This window comes from Manacus vitellinus, unplaced genomic scaffold (assembly GCF_001715985.3).
Source record: "Manacus vitellinus isolate BGI_N305 unplaced genomic scaffold, ASM171598v3 scaffold_8_pilon, whole genome shotgun sequence".
Classification (NCBI taxonomy): domain Eukaryota; kingdom Metazoa; phylum Chordata; class Aves; order Passeriformes; family Pipridae; genus Manacus; species Manacus vitellinus.
The window spans coordinates 8,381,099-8,397,300 of NW_021940864.1; the positions used below are offsets into that span (position 1 = coordinate 8,381,099).

General features: G+C 37.6%; 1 protein-coding gene across 1 annotated transcript in view; it reads left to right on the top strand.

Annotated features, from left to right (window-relative positions):
* The window catches only part of USH2A (usherin), a 378,483-nt gene that overhangs the window by 251,969 nt on the left and 110,312 nt on the right, over positions 1-16,202 (top strand). Inside the window, exons 41-43 of the mRNA XM_018085136.2 lie at positions 8,889-9,223; positions 12,394-12,516; positions 14,781-14,944. Coding sequence (XP_017940625.2) covers positions 8,889-9,223; positions 12,394-12,516; positions 14,781-14,944 — 622 coding nt within the window. The remainder of the gene's footprint in view (positions 1-8,888; positions 9,224-12,393; positions 12,517-14,780; positions 14,945-16,202) is intronic.

The following is a 16,202-nucleotide window of genomic DNA, read 5'->3' on the forward strand; positions in this document are numbered from 1 at the left end:
CATTGCACTTCATCACTGAAGAGATAACAGACAAGGCTTGTTGCACCCAGTAGTTTTCTCATCTTCTGTGTGTTTGCAGATGGGAGCACCAGAGGAATTTCATCTTGCTTGTTGGTCTTCTTACAGATCTGTCAAATGGATTAGCTTGCTATTGGTGGTGTTGTTTCTTTCTCTGCACTTTTATGGCAAATTCATGTCAAGAGTAGTAAGACCATCCAGTGGGCTGTGCCATGTCTCTGGGGCTGTCTTGTGTGTATGCTGTGTACTGGGACAATACAAGAAGAACAAGGTAGCACCTGTTTGCAAAACATTTGGGTTTTTTTGCCCTACTCTCTTAAACTAGGCTTATAGATCTGAATAGCTGCTCTGCAAACCCAGTGTGTCCCTTCACCCCGGATATACGCTAGTTGCACAGGCAGAACAACTGTGCAGTACTGGACGAGGTTTCCTGTGTGGAAATAGGATGGATTTGGTTTGAAACTGCTTTACATTGATGCCTTTAAGCTCTAGTGAGAATCCTAGAAAGGCATACTTTCCCTGCTGAGTAGACCAAGCCCACCACACCTGCAGTGCATATATCATCTATGCAGTGTTCAAATCAAATTTGTGGAATCCTTTGTGCTGTACAGTGCTCTTATCTTACTCGGTGTCAATGACAGTAACTCTTAAGCAGAGGGTGGAAAACAAGCCATCTCTTTTGGAAGGAGATTTTAATTACCTCTTCCCCTAGAAAGAGCTGTCCTCCCAGGTTAGATCGGGAGGTATCAGAAGGACACTGTGGGAAAGATTAGCAAGAGGCTCCTTTACCAAGCCACGGTCGCAAATCAATAGAGGCTTTCAGCTGTCAGTGCAACCAATCCCTAAACCATGAGTGCAAATATTTACTTCTACTGAAAACAGAGAGAATTCACAAAAAAGAGAAACATATTTCCATCCCTTTATTCAGTCATAGAATCAATATAAATGATTCGAGGATGTGAAGAATTCAAAATGCTCCAGGATAGTACTCACTTGAGTATACAGCTTATTTTCATAGACCAAAGCTTTCACTCTGCAAGGAGGAAAATATCAGCACAGGAGGTCACTCTCATCATAAACACGTCTGATGTGTATATGCTCCTTTAACATTTAATTTTAATCAGAATGGACCAATATCTCTCCATAACATTTAACTTGCTTTCTTTTGTGCAACAGAAAGTGTAAAGCTGTCAATAATTTTTAAAGTACCCATTTTGGTGACACCTGCATGATATTTTTTAATATTTGCTGAATTGATAATGTTCATGGTAGCGGAGTATAATGCGCAATAAACTGCTTTTGTGGTTGATTAAATGCCAAAGTGAAGTGGAGGTATTCAGCAACTGCAAAAGCCGTTTATTTAGTATATACCAATGCCATGAACATTATTCCTGTTACACAAGATTTGCTATACTCTAATGTACAGAAGTAGAAAAGAAATTGTTTCCTTTTCTTGTGAGGGTTTGCAATTGCTGTGCTGCTTCAATCTCACACTTCACACTGATATGACATTCAAGAATGTACCTAGGTTGAGTGGCTTGAGAAAGAGGCTGGTTTACACAGTGAATAATTATGTAATGGAGTTCTTTGTGTAGGAAAAGCTTTATGTGCTGGGTACACTGAACTGAATTAACTGTAGTGTGCTAATTGTCCAACTTTGCCCTTATAATTTTGATAGGAGCAATTCCCTTTCACTGCTGGGGTTCTTTCTTGAGGACTTTGTCCTGGGAAGGCAGGTGTAGTCTTGATTATTGGCTTAAGCAGAGATGTGCCGATTCACGTTGGCCTATTTTGTTCTCTCTCGCTGACCAGTGCCACCAGCTGGACCTGATAGAAAAAAAGCTGCAGCCATTTCCTGTCATTCTTCATGTAAATTTTTTCTCAAGATAGAAGTTGGTATAAGCTGTATGTACTCCTGATGTTTCTCTCAAGGGGAATGGATTTTTTCCCTTTTTGATGCTTAAAGAGATTATAAGAGAATGGTTTCATCCTGGTTGGATGGAATAAGTCCTTCATTGACATATAGTTCTTGTGCTATGATATTCTTTCACAATAACATCATTTACAGAAACTTCCTGTAATTTGATTAGATACAAAATGAGAAAAATAAAAAAATATGATTATTTCATTGACTTCTCTCTTAGTATATATTATATATGTTGCCTGCGAAAAATAAAGGACCCTGGTTATTCTGTAGCACTAAACTGTCATTCATCTTTCTAATTCCCTTTTTTTTTTTTTTTGCATATTGATTCAATATCATGTCATTGATTTTTCTTGGATTATTTATTTTCCCTAAGTATTTCCTCATGTCTTCTCCGACTGAGGAAGAGTTACAGGCTTTTTAATTCCATTGTCATTCACGTTTGTTGTTACAAAGAGATGACAATCTCTTACTTTACAGTTCCCCTGCCATTCTTTTCTTTGTATAGAAGAAACTGAAGCAAAGAAGGCTGATATTCCACCCTGCAGATTGAACAATGTCATTAATTTGTTGTCCACAGGATCTTCAAGAGTTGCCAACTGTACTCTTTCAGTGCAATAGATTATCATTTATTGCTACAGAGCAATAAACTTTTCTAGTAGCTATGTCTCAAATTTGACTACTAAACTGGATATGCAAGTGAGCAAACGGAAATAAAAAAGGCCCTGTTTTTGTAGGTGTCTTCTGTTCTTCATCACCACAGAAGCTGGATAGTGGACTGCTAAATGCCTGTTGTTTTGTAAACAGGCTGGGACTAAAATACACAGGAAGAGACTTCAGCTGACACATTTAAGGCAATATACCCCGTAGTTAGAGTTTGAAAAATAATGTATTTTCTTTATCCGTTTTCTTCCTACGGAATTAGTTATAGGCACATGTTCTGGAGCTGCTTTTTTTATCTCATTCATTAATGTTTGCTGCCCTGTTAAGTTGCTTCTGATTACAGATCACTCCATGATCACTGAAGTTGTTGACTAACAGTGAGATGATCCTTCAGTGTTTCTCCTCTGCAGGTTACTGTGTGGCTGAGAAGGAGACTGTTATGACCCTTCTTCTCTTCCAGGTTAAAATTCTCTGTTACCATTTCATTCTCCAAATACTTCAGTCTGCAGTTAGCCAAGAACATAATTTTGAGAATACAAACAACACTAATACCTAGGCTTTGTATGCTAAAGGGAGATGCAGTAACAGCTTCATGCTGGGAAGGAAAAAAAAAAGGGGGTTGGACTTTGTTCACCACACTTCCAGTTTCATGCAGGTATGCCTGGTTCATCAGGGAAAATTGTTTAGGAGCAATCAATCCTTGTGTGAAGATTGCCGTATGATGCTGCTAAGGTTAGTGAGACCTTGGTTCGTTTGGCACATAAGTGCTGCTTGAGTAACTTAGGATATTCCAACACCCATAGGAACAACCTTAACTTGCACACTAGAGGTTTTCCACATGTTAGGATTGTGATTTCTTGCACAGCTTGCACATTTGGTACAGATTATACAGTGGGGTGAACTAATCAGGGTTTCATCAGCTACATACCTCTGCCTTTGATATAGTTGAAACACTCTAGGGTAGGTGTTTAGAATCATAAAAAATGTTCTTTCAACTTTCTCACTACTCCAGCTAAGTTGTTCCAGAAGTTTTTGTAGTAGCAATCTGTTACTGCAAACTTGGTCACGCTATTCTTCTGTGGTAGTCCTTGCTGAAGTTGGATGTAACTCATGTGCTAAGTGTATGAGCCTAATTATCAGTGACCTCTGTCAGAATTTGCATTTCTGGTATGATCCTGGTTCTTGATTGAATCCCACTACAATTTCTGTTAAGACAGATAAGAACTTAGGAGGAAGTTCATCTCCCAGCTGCTTTTGTGGGGCTGGAGTATGGTCAGAGGACTCTAGTCCATTGGCTGGAATGCAGAATTAGGGTAGCAGGTCTTTTTTTGGAGTTTTGCTTTTTTCTGATATGTGAGTTATTCTCAGATTTAGTCTTTACATCTCTAAAACTGGAATAATAATATTTGCAATTTGAGACTTACAGTGTGCTTTGAGACCAACAGTGAAAAGCTCTCAGTAGTATATTTATTACATTCTGTTTGTAGATGTTACAAGCAATAGCTAGGAGAAATGAGAATAAAATGAAGCCAAACATGCTGATTTAAAAGCAAACTGTCGAAGCCAGGCCTGAACAGTAAAATAGCTACACATGTGCCAATGCCTCTCTTCACGTAGCTCAGAATTAAGTTGCAGGGTTCCAACTGCTGTCAAAAAAGGAAAAAAAATTCCAAGGTTATAACTGTTTAATGGGGAGAAAATGACTAATTTCTGTCTCTTTAAATTTTGTGGTGGAGAAAATAAGGTCCTTTGATCTTTAAATGAAAGCTTCCAGAGTCATTACATTGAATCAGTTAATCTCTCCCAGTAGTTACCTTATTCTCTCTTCCTCATGGGCATCCTCTTTCATGGTCTCAGTGCTGAGCTTCAAATCAATGAACAAACTGTTACTGCTTCCAACACAGCCTGTCTAGTGAGCTTTCCCTCTTTCATGCATTGCCAAGCTCTTACCTCAAACCTTGGCACATCAAAGTGGAGAAGAGGTCCAGTAGTGCCACGTGTGTTAATCAGGCTGTCTCCGTCATCTTCATTTACACTGTATGGGTCAGGCTCTTGACAAGAGATGTTTGTAAAGGATTGCGTGTCCTGTCGTTCCCAGGTGACATAGATAATTCTAAGCAGGTCAAGTGACACAGCAGTGTCTGGAAGTACCCTTGGTCATCCCCATTATCTAGTTCAAAATATACTAACCAAAGTTAGTATAAGATATCCACGACCAGACAAAAATAAGTTGCACTGTATGTGCTGCTGGCTGAATAATTTCTTGTTCATATGGGTTTTCATTTCTCTTAGGAAAAAAAAAAAGAAATTTCCCTGTGTAAAACCATGAAGCATTTCTGTTACTTTCAGTATGAGATATTCTATCTGCTAGTGCACAGCACATGATGTGAAGTAACACCTGGGAGTTTTTTCAAGTATACCAGCTAATACACACACTATAAAACTCAGGAGCTGAGGTTCTGGAGCAACATCTGTTCTCCTGCCGTGTTATTAATCTGTTCCTTTATGTGAAGGGGTTACAGTATATGGTGAATCTATCACAAGTTGTATTAGAGTAATATTTTGGTTTTAGACATAAAAGTTAGGCATCTAAAATGAAACATGATTAAAAAATTACTCCCCCTGTCTTCCAGGAAATAAGATTTGTGTGCTGGTTTCAGCTAGGGTAGAGTTAATTTTCTTCACAGTGGCTAGTTATGGGGCTGTGTTTTGGATTTGTGCTGAACAAAGGGTTGATAATATAGAGATGTTTTTGTTATTGCTGAGCAGGACTTGCACAGAGCCAAGACCTTTTCTGCTGTTTGTACTGCCATGCTGGTGAGGAGACTGGGAATGCCTGGCAAGCTGGGAGGAGACACAGCTGGGACAGCTGACCTCATCTGATCAAAGAAATATTCCCAACCATATGACCTCATGCTCTGTATATAAAACTAGGGGAAAGAAGAAGCAGGGGAAAGGTTTGGATTGATGACGTTTGTCTTCCCAAGTCACTGTTATGTGTTATGGGGCCCTGCTCTCCTGGAGATGGCTGAACACCTGCCTTCCCATGGGAAGCAGTGAATTAATTCCTTGTTTTTCTTTGCTTGTGTGCATGGCTTCTTTTGCTTTTCATATTACTGTCTTTATCTCAACCCATGAGTTTTCTAGCTTTTACCCTTCCTATTCTCTCCCTGATCCTGCTGGTGAGGGAGTGAGTGAGTGGCTGCATGGTACTCAGCTGCTGGCTGGGGTTAAACCACAACAGATTTGGTACAAGGTGAATGTTTTTAGACAATTTTCTCTTCTGAGAGAGTATTAGGAGGAATTTTCCAAAGTATTTGGCATACAGTTCTTTTATTAGAAGCCACCTTGCATTAGGCAACAAGTAAGAAGGCTTTTTTCACCAATAATGACAGATTTTCTTTATTAATATTCCTAAAAAAGACTGCAAATATATTATCTTCACCGAGGCAGAATTTTAGGATAGGTGCTACACCTCAAACAACATTAACATAATCATGGTTGCATATGTGAGTGTTTTGCTGTGATGTGTCAGACCTTAAAATCATCTGTGCTTCTTCCAGCAGCTTCAAAGAGATGTCCCTGAAACTAAAGGTGAATCATGCTCATTCCCCTCTTTCTGTGACACAGACAATGCATCCAGTGTGTGCAGTATGGTAGCAACAAAAAGCACTGGAGTTGGAAAAAATCTCACCTGAAATTTATTGACCTACATGCTTTCTACCTTGTCATGGTTTAACCCCATCCAGCAACCAACTCTCATACAGGCACTTGCTCACTCCCTCTACTATGGGATGGGGAAGATAATTGGAAGAGTAAAGGTGAGAAAACTTGTGGGCTGGTATAAAACCAGTTTAACGGGTAAAGCAAAAGCTGCATGCACAAGCAAAGCAAAACAAGGAAATCATTCACAACTTCTTACAGGCAGGCAGATATTCAGCCCTCTCCAAGAAAGCAGAGCTCCATCACATATAATTGTTACTTGGGAAGACAAATGCCATCACTCCGAACATACCCCCTTCTCTCTTCTCCTGCCAGCTTTATGTACTGAGCATGATACCGTGTAGTATGGGAGATCCCTTTCATCATCTGGGGTGAGCTGTCCCAGCTGTGTCCCCTCTCAATTCGTTGTGCACCCTCAGCAGGCAGCTCAGGGCAGTGTCCAGTTAAATTTTTATATCAAATTCTCCATCCTTGCATGTCCAAGGATTGTACAGCCTGTGTGTGCACCGTTGCAATTTCTGATTATGTATCTCTTACTTTTCTTTGCATTTGCTTCCCTTGTTTCTACTTATGTCCTTTGCCTCTTGCTCTGTTATGGGGGTGAGAGACAGAAAAGACCTTGATGCTTTGTGAGCACTGCTCAGCAATAACAAAAACATCTCTTTGTTATCAACACTGTTTTCAGCACAAAACCAAAACAGCCTCGCAGTAGCTGCTATGAAGATAGCTCTTCCCAACCAAACCCAGTACAGAGGTGTACTTGAAAACCTTTTCTGTTGTCTGTGCTAATCATCCGTTCTTTTCCGTTTCCTAGGCTTATGACTAGATTACATGAACTACTTGAAAATGAGAGATTTGCTCAGTGTCTATCAAAATGGTACAGAATCAATTCCTACCTTCTGTGAAATTTTTCATTGCTTTATCATTAGTATGTTCTTTATTTGTTTGATCATGATTTGGGGCCAGAAGTAACAGAAATCTGAATAGAGCATTTGATAATTAGCCAGAGCTAAGCCTTTCCTATGTGGACACCAATAATCTTGGTTTTCCTGCCTTTACTCAAGATCACCCTGTTTCTAATTCTCTGTTTAATAGTATTCCAGATTCTGTTATCAAAACCCTTCAGCTTTCTCCTGCACTTTGCTGCCAGGTTTCTTACAAGTCTGATGGCCCAAGAGATCCCTCTGTACCTAAGATATAACATTTTGTAATCCCCAAGGGTTTTTAAAAAATCATTTCATAAATCAAGCTTCTCTGTTTCCATAGCTGTGTGTAATTGTGCATATACATTTTAAAAGATACATTCAAATTAACGGATACTAAAGTATCTTGGTATTACTATTTAACGCTTCAGTATTGTCTTTCTTCTTTTTGTTCTATGCAAACCTAGGTTTTGTGCATATCTATGCATATCTAGATTTTCTCCATTTCTATGTTCTTTGCTACGTTGGATTCAATCCTTAATTATCCCGTGCTTGGGAGGAAGAGAGACAGCAATTATTATAGTTTAGTGGGTGAACGGCAAGGAAAGCAGCCTCAGGGCAAAGCAAAGCTGCTGTGGTTCCTGCTCTGGGACTTCTAGAGAAAGAAGGATGAATAGATGCTTTTACACTACCTTTATGAAAGTTTGAGATTCTTAATATAGTTACATGCCTTTATTACGTCAGTCTGAAGTCCCCTCTGTTGTGGTACCATGGCAGAAAGCCTTAAAAAAGAATTTAGAACCATCTTGCACTTTATAGTGCAATGATTTGAGTGATTCCTCAGTGGAGCCGGTAAGAATAAATATATATAACAATGTGCTTTAAAAGAAAAAAAAAGCAAAACTTAAAAAAACCCCCACCTAACCTCAGTTTAGTAAAAGTAAAACCACAGTGAGAGTAGCAGTATGCGTATGTATACATATGTGTGTGTGTGTGTGTGTATGTATATATATAAATATATAAAAAACATTAATTCTGTATGCAATTTTCAATCTTTTTGTGATAAATTTTTCTCAGTATAATTTTATAGCTTTTAAAATGGAAAATTGTGCCTCTTCTTTGTCTGATACTTACCAGTGTAATTTGTTAATGAATAATAAAAGGAAAAACCTGCATATTTCCTCATATAAAGAGTGCCGGAAAATCTGTTTTCTTATAGGAGCTAATGCAGTAATATATTTCTGAAAATTGTGCAAACACAAAATAAGGTTTGGTTTTACTCTGCCGCTAATAGATGAGCACACCAGGTAATACACCTTAAGAAAGTGACAGTGATACCTATAATAATAACTTTTGCTAATGTATCTGAACGTGTCATGGAATTTTGAGTGACATGGAGCATTCACATTTTACTGGTGAAACAAAATAGATTTTTCAATGGCTACAGCTGTTACTGCAAATCTCACTAAAATTAAAGATTAGATTTCTAACTGATGTACATTTAAAAATAAAAGTCTATTTTGATGAAGAAGGAAAAGAACATCTTCAAATCCCGCTTCTGTCCATCTGTAGCATGTTGTGTCTGTATTTCTGAAATCTGTTATTTTAATTATTTTTTTTTCCCCCTCCTCCTTCAGGTCTCGTGGAAACCTCCTCTGATACAGAACGGAGAAATCCTTAATTATGAGATTCGCATGCCTGATCCACGAATTGTCATTACTGGGAACCCTTCCTCAAGGTTAAGTCATTTGGTGACTAATCTTATACCCTATACAAACTACTCTGTCACTGTAATAGCTTGTACTGGAGGTGATGGCTTTCTAGGAGGCTGCACGGAGAGTTTGCCTACGAGAGTGACGACACCTTCAACCATTCCTCAGAGTGTTAGTCCGTTGTCTGTGACTCCAATCAGTGACTCCTTTATAGCCATTTCTTGGCAACCACCACTAAGGCCAAATGGTCCTTATCTGAGGTAAGTTGCAGCTGAAATAGCAGTTGTCTTTTCCATACCTAAATCCAACTCAGAAAATTCTGAGTGATGCAAGCTTTGTGTTGTGATCTCTTAATTCCTGACATTTTGAAGTTTCTCTTTAGGGCTCAGCAAAGAGCAAGTGTGTTGTCTGTGCTGGAAGGCTCTGGGTCTTTCAGTTCAGTGCTGTTTGAAAAGCCAGAAGTAGTAAGCACAGGATATTTGCAAAGTCATAACTAATTTGGGCTGCAGCATCAGCCACTTTTTGGTGATGAGTTCAGGCAACAAGTTCCACTGACAAAATGATGAGAAAAATATGAGATCTCTGTAAATATGAGTAACTAACACATCCAATATTCTCAATACTCTATGTGGGTTATTCCACATTAAAAGAAAGTGACCATTTGGAAGTGTGATGACATAAAATAATCTTCAAAACTTGAAGTGATGAATAAGTTATAAATGAGACAGTGCATGAGAAAAATGGAAGTTAAAATCCTAGAATTTAGGGTGCATAGCCAAAATAGGAAATGCAAATAAGTGCTGAATATAGCAGGCTGGATTTCACCACAGGAACCAAAGAAAGGCATCTCCTCTGAGATTTTTCTGCAATGTTGGAATGGGGATCTTGATTTAAATGTTGATTACTGAGTGCGTGTGTGTAGATATACATTAAAAAAATATGGATTTGAGTGCATAAAGGTTTATAAAGACAAATATATCTTTATATATACCCAATAAAAAATGTCAAATCTTTCCTTCTAGTGCTTTAACGTATCATGAAACACTGTGCATGGAATTATAGCTCTCTCCATATGTTCTGGTTGCTAGCTCTCTTCTAGGTGCACTGATGGGTTCAATAATTATCATGTAATGCCATTTCAGTTGCGTATGTTATTACAGCACAGTAGCTTGACTTTTTCTTCAGGCTTAATTAGAGCACACTACAACTGAATGAAACGATGATTGTTCTACAGTAAAATTTGAAGTTTCAGAAAAGCGGTCCCTGTTATTCCGGGGTTAACAACATGACCATTTTACCATAGATTATTGAAGTAAATCAGCACGACCTACATCTGCAGATTTCATTTCTTTCATGGTGTGCCATGCTGCCCTCAACAAGAACAACCACTGAAGCAGCTGCTCTGTACAGCATGATGGAACAAGAAGTCTGCAGCAAGCAGAGTAGCAGCAGCAGCTGCCAGTGGGGGTGATTTACACATGATCAGCACTCAGCATTCAAAAAGATTTGATGTTTTTCATGACTCTTCTATGAAATATACTGGACAGAATATGCCAGGATTGTTTCCTATAAAACTGTAACGATCTGTCTTTGGACTGACACTAATGAACCACTCATGTGAGAGTTCTTCTTATAAAGTCATCTGATTTTTTTTGACAGAGTTTGAGTTTCATTAGTTTTTACTGTTTAATTTCTAAAGTTATAATCCCAATTTCTGCAATGATTTGGTTTGGCATCACTAAGTGGCACAATGCTTGGTTGTAGCTGTTGAGGATTATTCCCTAAATTCAAGGCTGAAAGTTGTTGGAAGTTGTGCACGTACATCCTACCTGCCATGGAGCACAGGAAGCCTCAGATCTCTTGTAAAACTGCATCTCAGTTGATTTCTGGTTTTGAAGGAATACAAGATCACTGTATACAGTACCTGTTAAATACCTCTTAATTCAGGGTTTCAAATCTGGAATGGTGTTGTCCAACATTTCCTCTCCAAACTGGAGATGATCTTAACGTTAAAAAGTGTCAAATTACACATGAAGCCATTGGTCGGCGTGATCATTGCAGCAGAGTGCTGACCGAGGTATTCTGCAGAATACTTAAACAGGGAAACATTTTCACAAATACACACTTGAAATGACAGCCTTTAAGATCTGCCTGAGTATCTACATACTTTTGTCTAGAATTTAACAGTAGCAGCTTTCCAAAATGGGGGGCGGGGACAGGATGAAACACAGCAGCTCAGCGCTTCAGAGAATCAAGTTGTGTATTTAAGTGAATATATGCATATGACCCTAATTTACTGGGCATGAGTGGAAACACTGTTGTAACAATAGTTTGATTAAAACTGCAACTCACCATTGAAAGCAAATCCAGACTGGTTCTATAGCTGGTAGGAAAGGTACAAACATGTAACGCCTTACAAATAAAACACCACTATCAAACGGAACAAAAAAAATTAAAATGTCCTGTGAAATGCAATAAGGAATAATAATCTTAAAGATTTTTAACAAATATATCTAATTTTGTTTCCTTTAGAGTATAGTTTCCTTTGTAATCTGCTAGAATGATTAGGAAATGCAAACTATAATACTCTCTATCCCCTTTAGTTTGTGTAGACATTAAATGGTTTAATTTTTGTTAAATTCCATGAAGGTTTTGTGTAAAAGATGATGAAAAAGTGTGTGATGCAGCCTTGGTGAAAAGTGTCTTTTCCAAATCAGGCAGTCTCATGACTGACCTGATGAAAGATGGGCTTTGGCTGACCTGCTGTTTGGAACAGAGACAGGAATAGAGGTTCAGATAACAATTAAAACCAGGATGAAATAGTTTGGTCTTTCAGGGTTCTTTCTCGCACCATGAATGTCTACCCAAATACAAAGGTGCCTTGCTAAGGCCTATAGATGGATCAAAATGAGTTAACTCATTCTGTGCCTGTTTTTACCCATAATTTGCACTGTGGTTATTTGCAAAAGCACATTAAGTACAAAGGCACACTTAAGTTGCTACTAGTAGTAAAATAGTAATTGCAATGCTATATGTTGCAGTACATCTGCAAGAAAGATACCTTATCATTTCATATTCTGGAATAACCTGTGAATATCATGCAAATCTGCATAAGATACTGTTATGGGGCTGTTTGGACTTGATCTTCATAACATTTCCACAAAGATTAAAGTCTGTAAATCATTAAATAAACTAATATTTTTCAAATGGAAGTGCTTCATTTTCCATTTTCAAAGTAGGGTTTGGGTTTTTTTTAAGTAATTGAATGTTTTAAATCATGAAACATTAACAAGAATGTTTATCTCAGAAAGTTTACAGCTGTAAAAACAAAATAATGTGTGGCTTTAAAAAAACTGGTTGATTTTTTTTTTTTTTTGTGTAATAACATTAGTTGAGATAATCCTGGTGTTCTGCTTGTCTTTTGTGTTAGATATGAGCTCCTGAGACGTAAAATCCAGCAACCACTTGCATCAAATCCCCCTGAAGATTTAAATCTGTGGCACAATATTTACTCAGGAACTCAGTGGTTTTATGAAGATAAGGGTCTTAGCAGGTGAGATTACAAAAACTATAAAAACAAATGCTGGCATTTTGTATAGTGTATGTTTAATAGTTCAAAGTATTTCTAGTGTCTTTATGTAGTGAACATATTAATTATGTAATGAAATATTTTTTGCCATCATCTTTGGTATTAATCATTCTAATATGCAGGGATTTATTCTTAGTCTGTCATTCTTGACTCATATATTGCTTTGCTCTGAAAAACAAATGAAAATAAAAATCTTGTGAAATTTTAGCATTGATATGCTCATGCAATCAAACCATTTAAATTTATGTGTACATGTACTCTAAATTTGTGTGTTGGCAAAGTCAGAGCACAGGCAGAATGGATGTTCAAGAATTCCTAGATGGGAGACATTTGCGACTTGGTTTCAGCAATGTTTCTTTTTTTACCCGGTTTTGTTGTGTTAACTTCACCACAGTTAAATGCAGAGTGTTGAGAGTGGAGAAATTGAGTGAATGTTCTGTTCCTCAGTATGTAGCAGTGCTTATTGTGTAGTGTAGAGCAAGACATTTTCTCTTGACCAAACTTAGTTTCTGCATCTTGAAGTCAAGGCTGCTGTTCTTTAAGGCAAACAAACAAACACATCAAGAAATTGTAATGGAAGATTAAACATGAATTATTTGGTTTCTAGTAGGTGAAGTCTTGGGAAAACCCTCATGGATGCTTTCAGGATGAGTGTTCTCTGTGCTTGTGTGCTGGCGTGCTTTAAGAGCTGTATATCTTTGGCCCTCAAATATCTGAACTTGCCTCTTACTTCTGTAAAAACTGAGTGTCCCTCCTGAGCACAACGTGAACCAGGAGAATGTGACCTCTGCTCCTACCATTGTATAGACTGAACCAAGCCACGGGCTACTGCCTCTGGCTTGTCATTGCCTACTTGCTGAGAGTCACTTCTCATTTCCGTCTGTTGCAATAACTGATCATGGAGCTGTTCTTGTATCAATCCTGCCAAAGTGTCCATTTCTTTCATTCAACCATGTTTGAAATTCCACATAGAGTTTCCTTTGGTTTTAGTTTGGCTCATTTCAGTGGCATAGACAGTTATGTTACCAGTTCAGAGGGGGCAATAAATTCGTACAGGGTCCAAGTGACCAGTCATTAGGCACAGTGACGTGTTGGGTTGAATGAGCTATGGCCAGAAAAGTGTGCCTAGCCCTTGGACACACCTGAACACTTCTTCTGGGGAGGGTTGTGCAACCTGCAGCTATATTTTTGCAGTCATTTTTTATTGTATGTGTGCTACAGTGTCCAAGAAAATAATACACTTGCAAAGAGAGGAATAAGATGTGTTATGTATGTTGTCACTGTTCCTCAATGCTTATAGTTACAGGTGGAGCTAGTGAGTTCCCATTAATTTGCTTTCTTCTCGTGGGAGTATTGAAGCTCAGCTCTTTTGAAAATCGGGGTGTTTAGTAAAGTGTCTAAAAAAAAGTAAATATTAAAAAGTAAAATGAATTAAATATACACTGTGAATGTACTAAAACCTCTAAATATTAGGCATTAACTCTATGTTCCTTTATTGTATTTGTAGACATTTATCCCAATGTGTTGCAGCTTCAGTGAAAATGTGAAGATGATCCTGAGTTTCAGTTCTTGTGTGGTTTTGTGTGAGGCTTTTTATGAGGAAATTAAATTTGAGATTATGAAATCCCACTTAAAATACATTAATATGCCTTTGATATAATGATGAAGTGCCAGTCACTTACTTGGTTTACTAAATACACATGTAGGATTTCATAAATCTATGTAAGTGGAATATACACAGTTCTGAAGAAATTACGTTATTAAATGAGTTTGAACTCCTAGGAGCTTTTTTTGGATGCTTTTGTAGTAGAAGAGTCCTGACTGTGTGGAGAATCTCTTTTACAAATGAGACTCTGCAAGTTAAAAATCAATGGGTTTCCCAAAAGAGAAAAAAAGCCTCATTTGATTAAATTCTGATCCAAATTTTGGCAGGTTGCCACTGCTGTAATTACATATTGAATTGAGCTATAATCTCTCAACACCTCAGAAGCTACAACTATGAAGAAGTGAAATAATGTGTTTTATTTTCGTTACCGTGTTAATCGTGCTGACTTATTTGCAAAAAATAGATGCCTCTTATAAAGTCTTCATTGGTGCACATCATGCGGCTGAATTTTGTTACAGGAGGAGAACTAACCACAAAACTTTGGCACAGACAGAAGGTTTACAGCAAATATTTTCTATGCCTGCATTTTTCATTCCATTTCATTATTTTTAAAATGTCTTAGGTACACAACATACGAGTACAAGCTCATAGTGCACAACGAGGTAGGATATACACCAAGTGAAGAAGTGGTAGCTACTACATTAGCAGGATTACCAGAGAAAGGAAGTGTCCTCGTTGCACGTGCTGTTAATCATACTGCTGTAGAAGTCGAATGGTCAAAGCCAAGTAAGTGTGTTTACTGTTTATTCCAGTAACTAGATGGTAACCTGCCGTCACTTACATTGGTCTGCCTTGCTCTCACAGGAAACACAGTCCTTGTCTTGATTTATAATATTCCTAAATGTCCTTGAAAAGAGAGGAAAGAAATAGGGGGGGGAAAGTGCACATTTTGCTGTTTCTCAGTCTTGTTCATATTTATTATATGCTCTTTCTGTGGAACGAGAATAGTGAAAGTGAAGAAATAGTTAATGCAAACTCATGAGACATCTATAAAGCAGTACTACACAAAAATCCTGTAGTCTTTGTGGTCTATTTCATCTCTTTGTATAAAAATTTACATATACATTCCTTCACGATGTGAGGATCCCCTTTGTCTTTCTTTTTGCTCTGCTTCTTAAAATGAATTTAGCCAATTTCTCTAGTTGGTTTGCTAATACAGTGGTGGGGAATTTCTTCATGACTTACATGCAAATGATTTTGTGAGGACTGGGTGCTGAATTGCAACAAATGTAGTCTCTTTATTTTATAATTGCATGCCTGAAGTAAGCAATGCTTATAAAAACTGACAAATGTAATAGATCTGAAGCAGCTCACTGAAGTTTCATTACCTTAGTAATCTAAACCCCTGACCTTCTAGATGTAGGTAATGCAATCTGGTTTTATTTTCATTCATACCTTAGAAATTTCCTCCATATATGTTTGTAAATGCAGAAGTTTAACACCAAGACAAGGCCATTCACTATTTGAAAACTTTATCAAATTTTATGACTTCTTATGTTGCAATAAGCATATAAACTATCTGTATATCCATGTTTCATTTTTTTCATAATATTAGTTTTCAAATTATTTTTATGTTTTCTTTGGGAACTTGGGAGCCCTTAGCATAAGTTACCCTGCTATCTTTCTTTTCCCTACTGGAGATTTTTAACTTCTAAGGATTTAAAACTTGTAGCTGTACCACTTAAAAATAGCATGTCATTCTTGATTAAGAATTTCAATGACAAACCCATGTATTATTGAATCTGTAAATATGCTTTTGGCTTTTATCATTGCTGTTTCCCAGTGAACTGAGTCCTGTTCAGCAGTACAGTGTGTCATCTAAAGCAATATGTGTTAGTGCTTAAAGTTTTTGTCATAATTATTCTTTTCATCTCGATGCTTACTGGAAAAGCAGTTGCATTTGATCAGATCTGAACTTAAACTGTTTGACAAACGACAGATAAGGTAACAGATGACATCTCAGTTGCTAAAATGGAGAAGACTT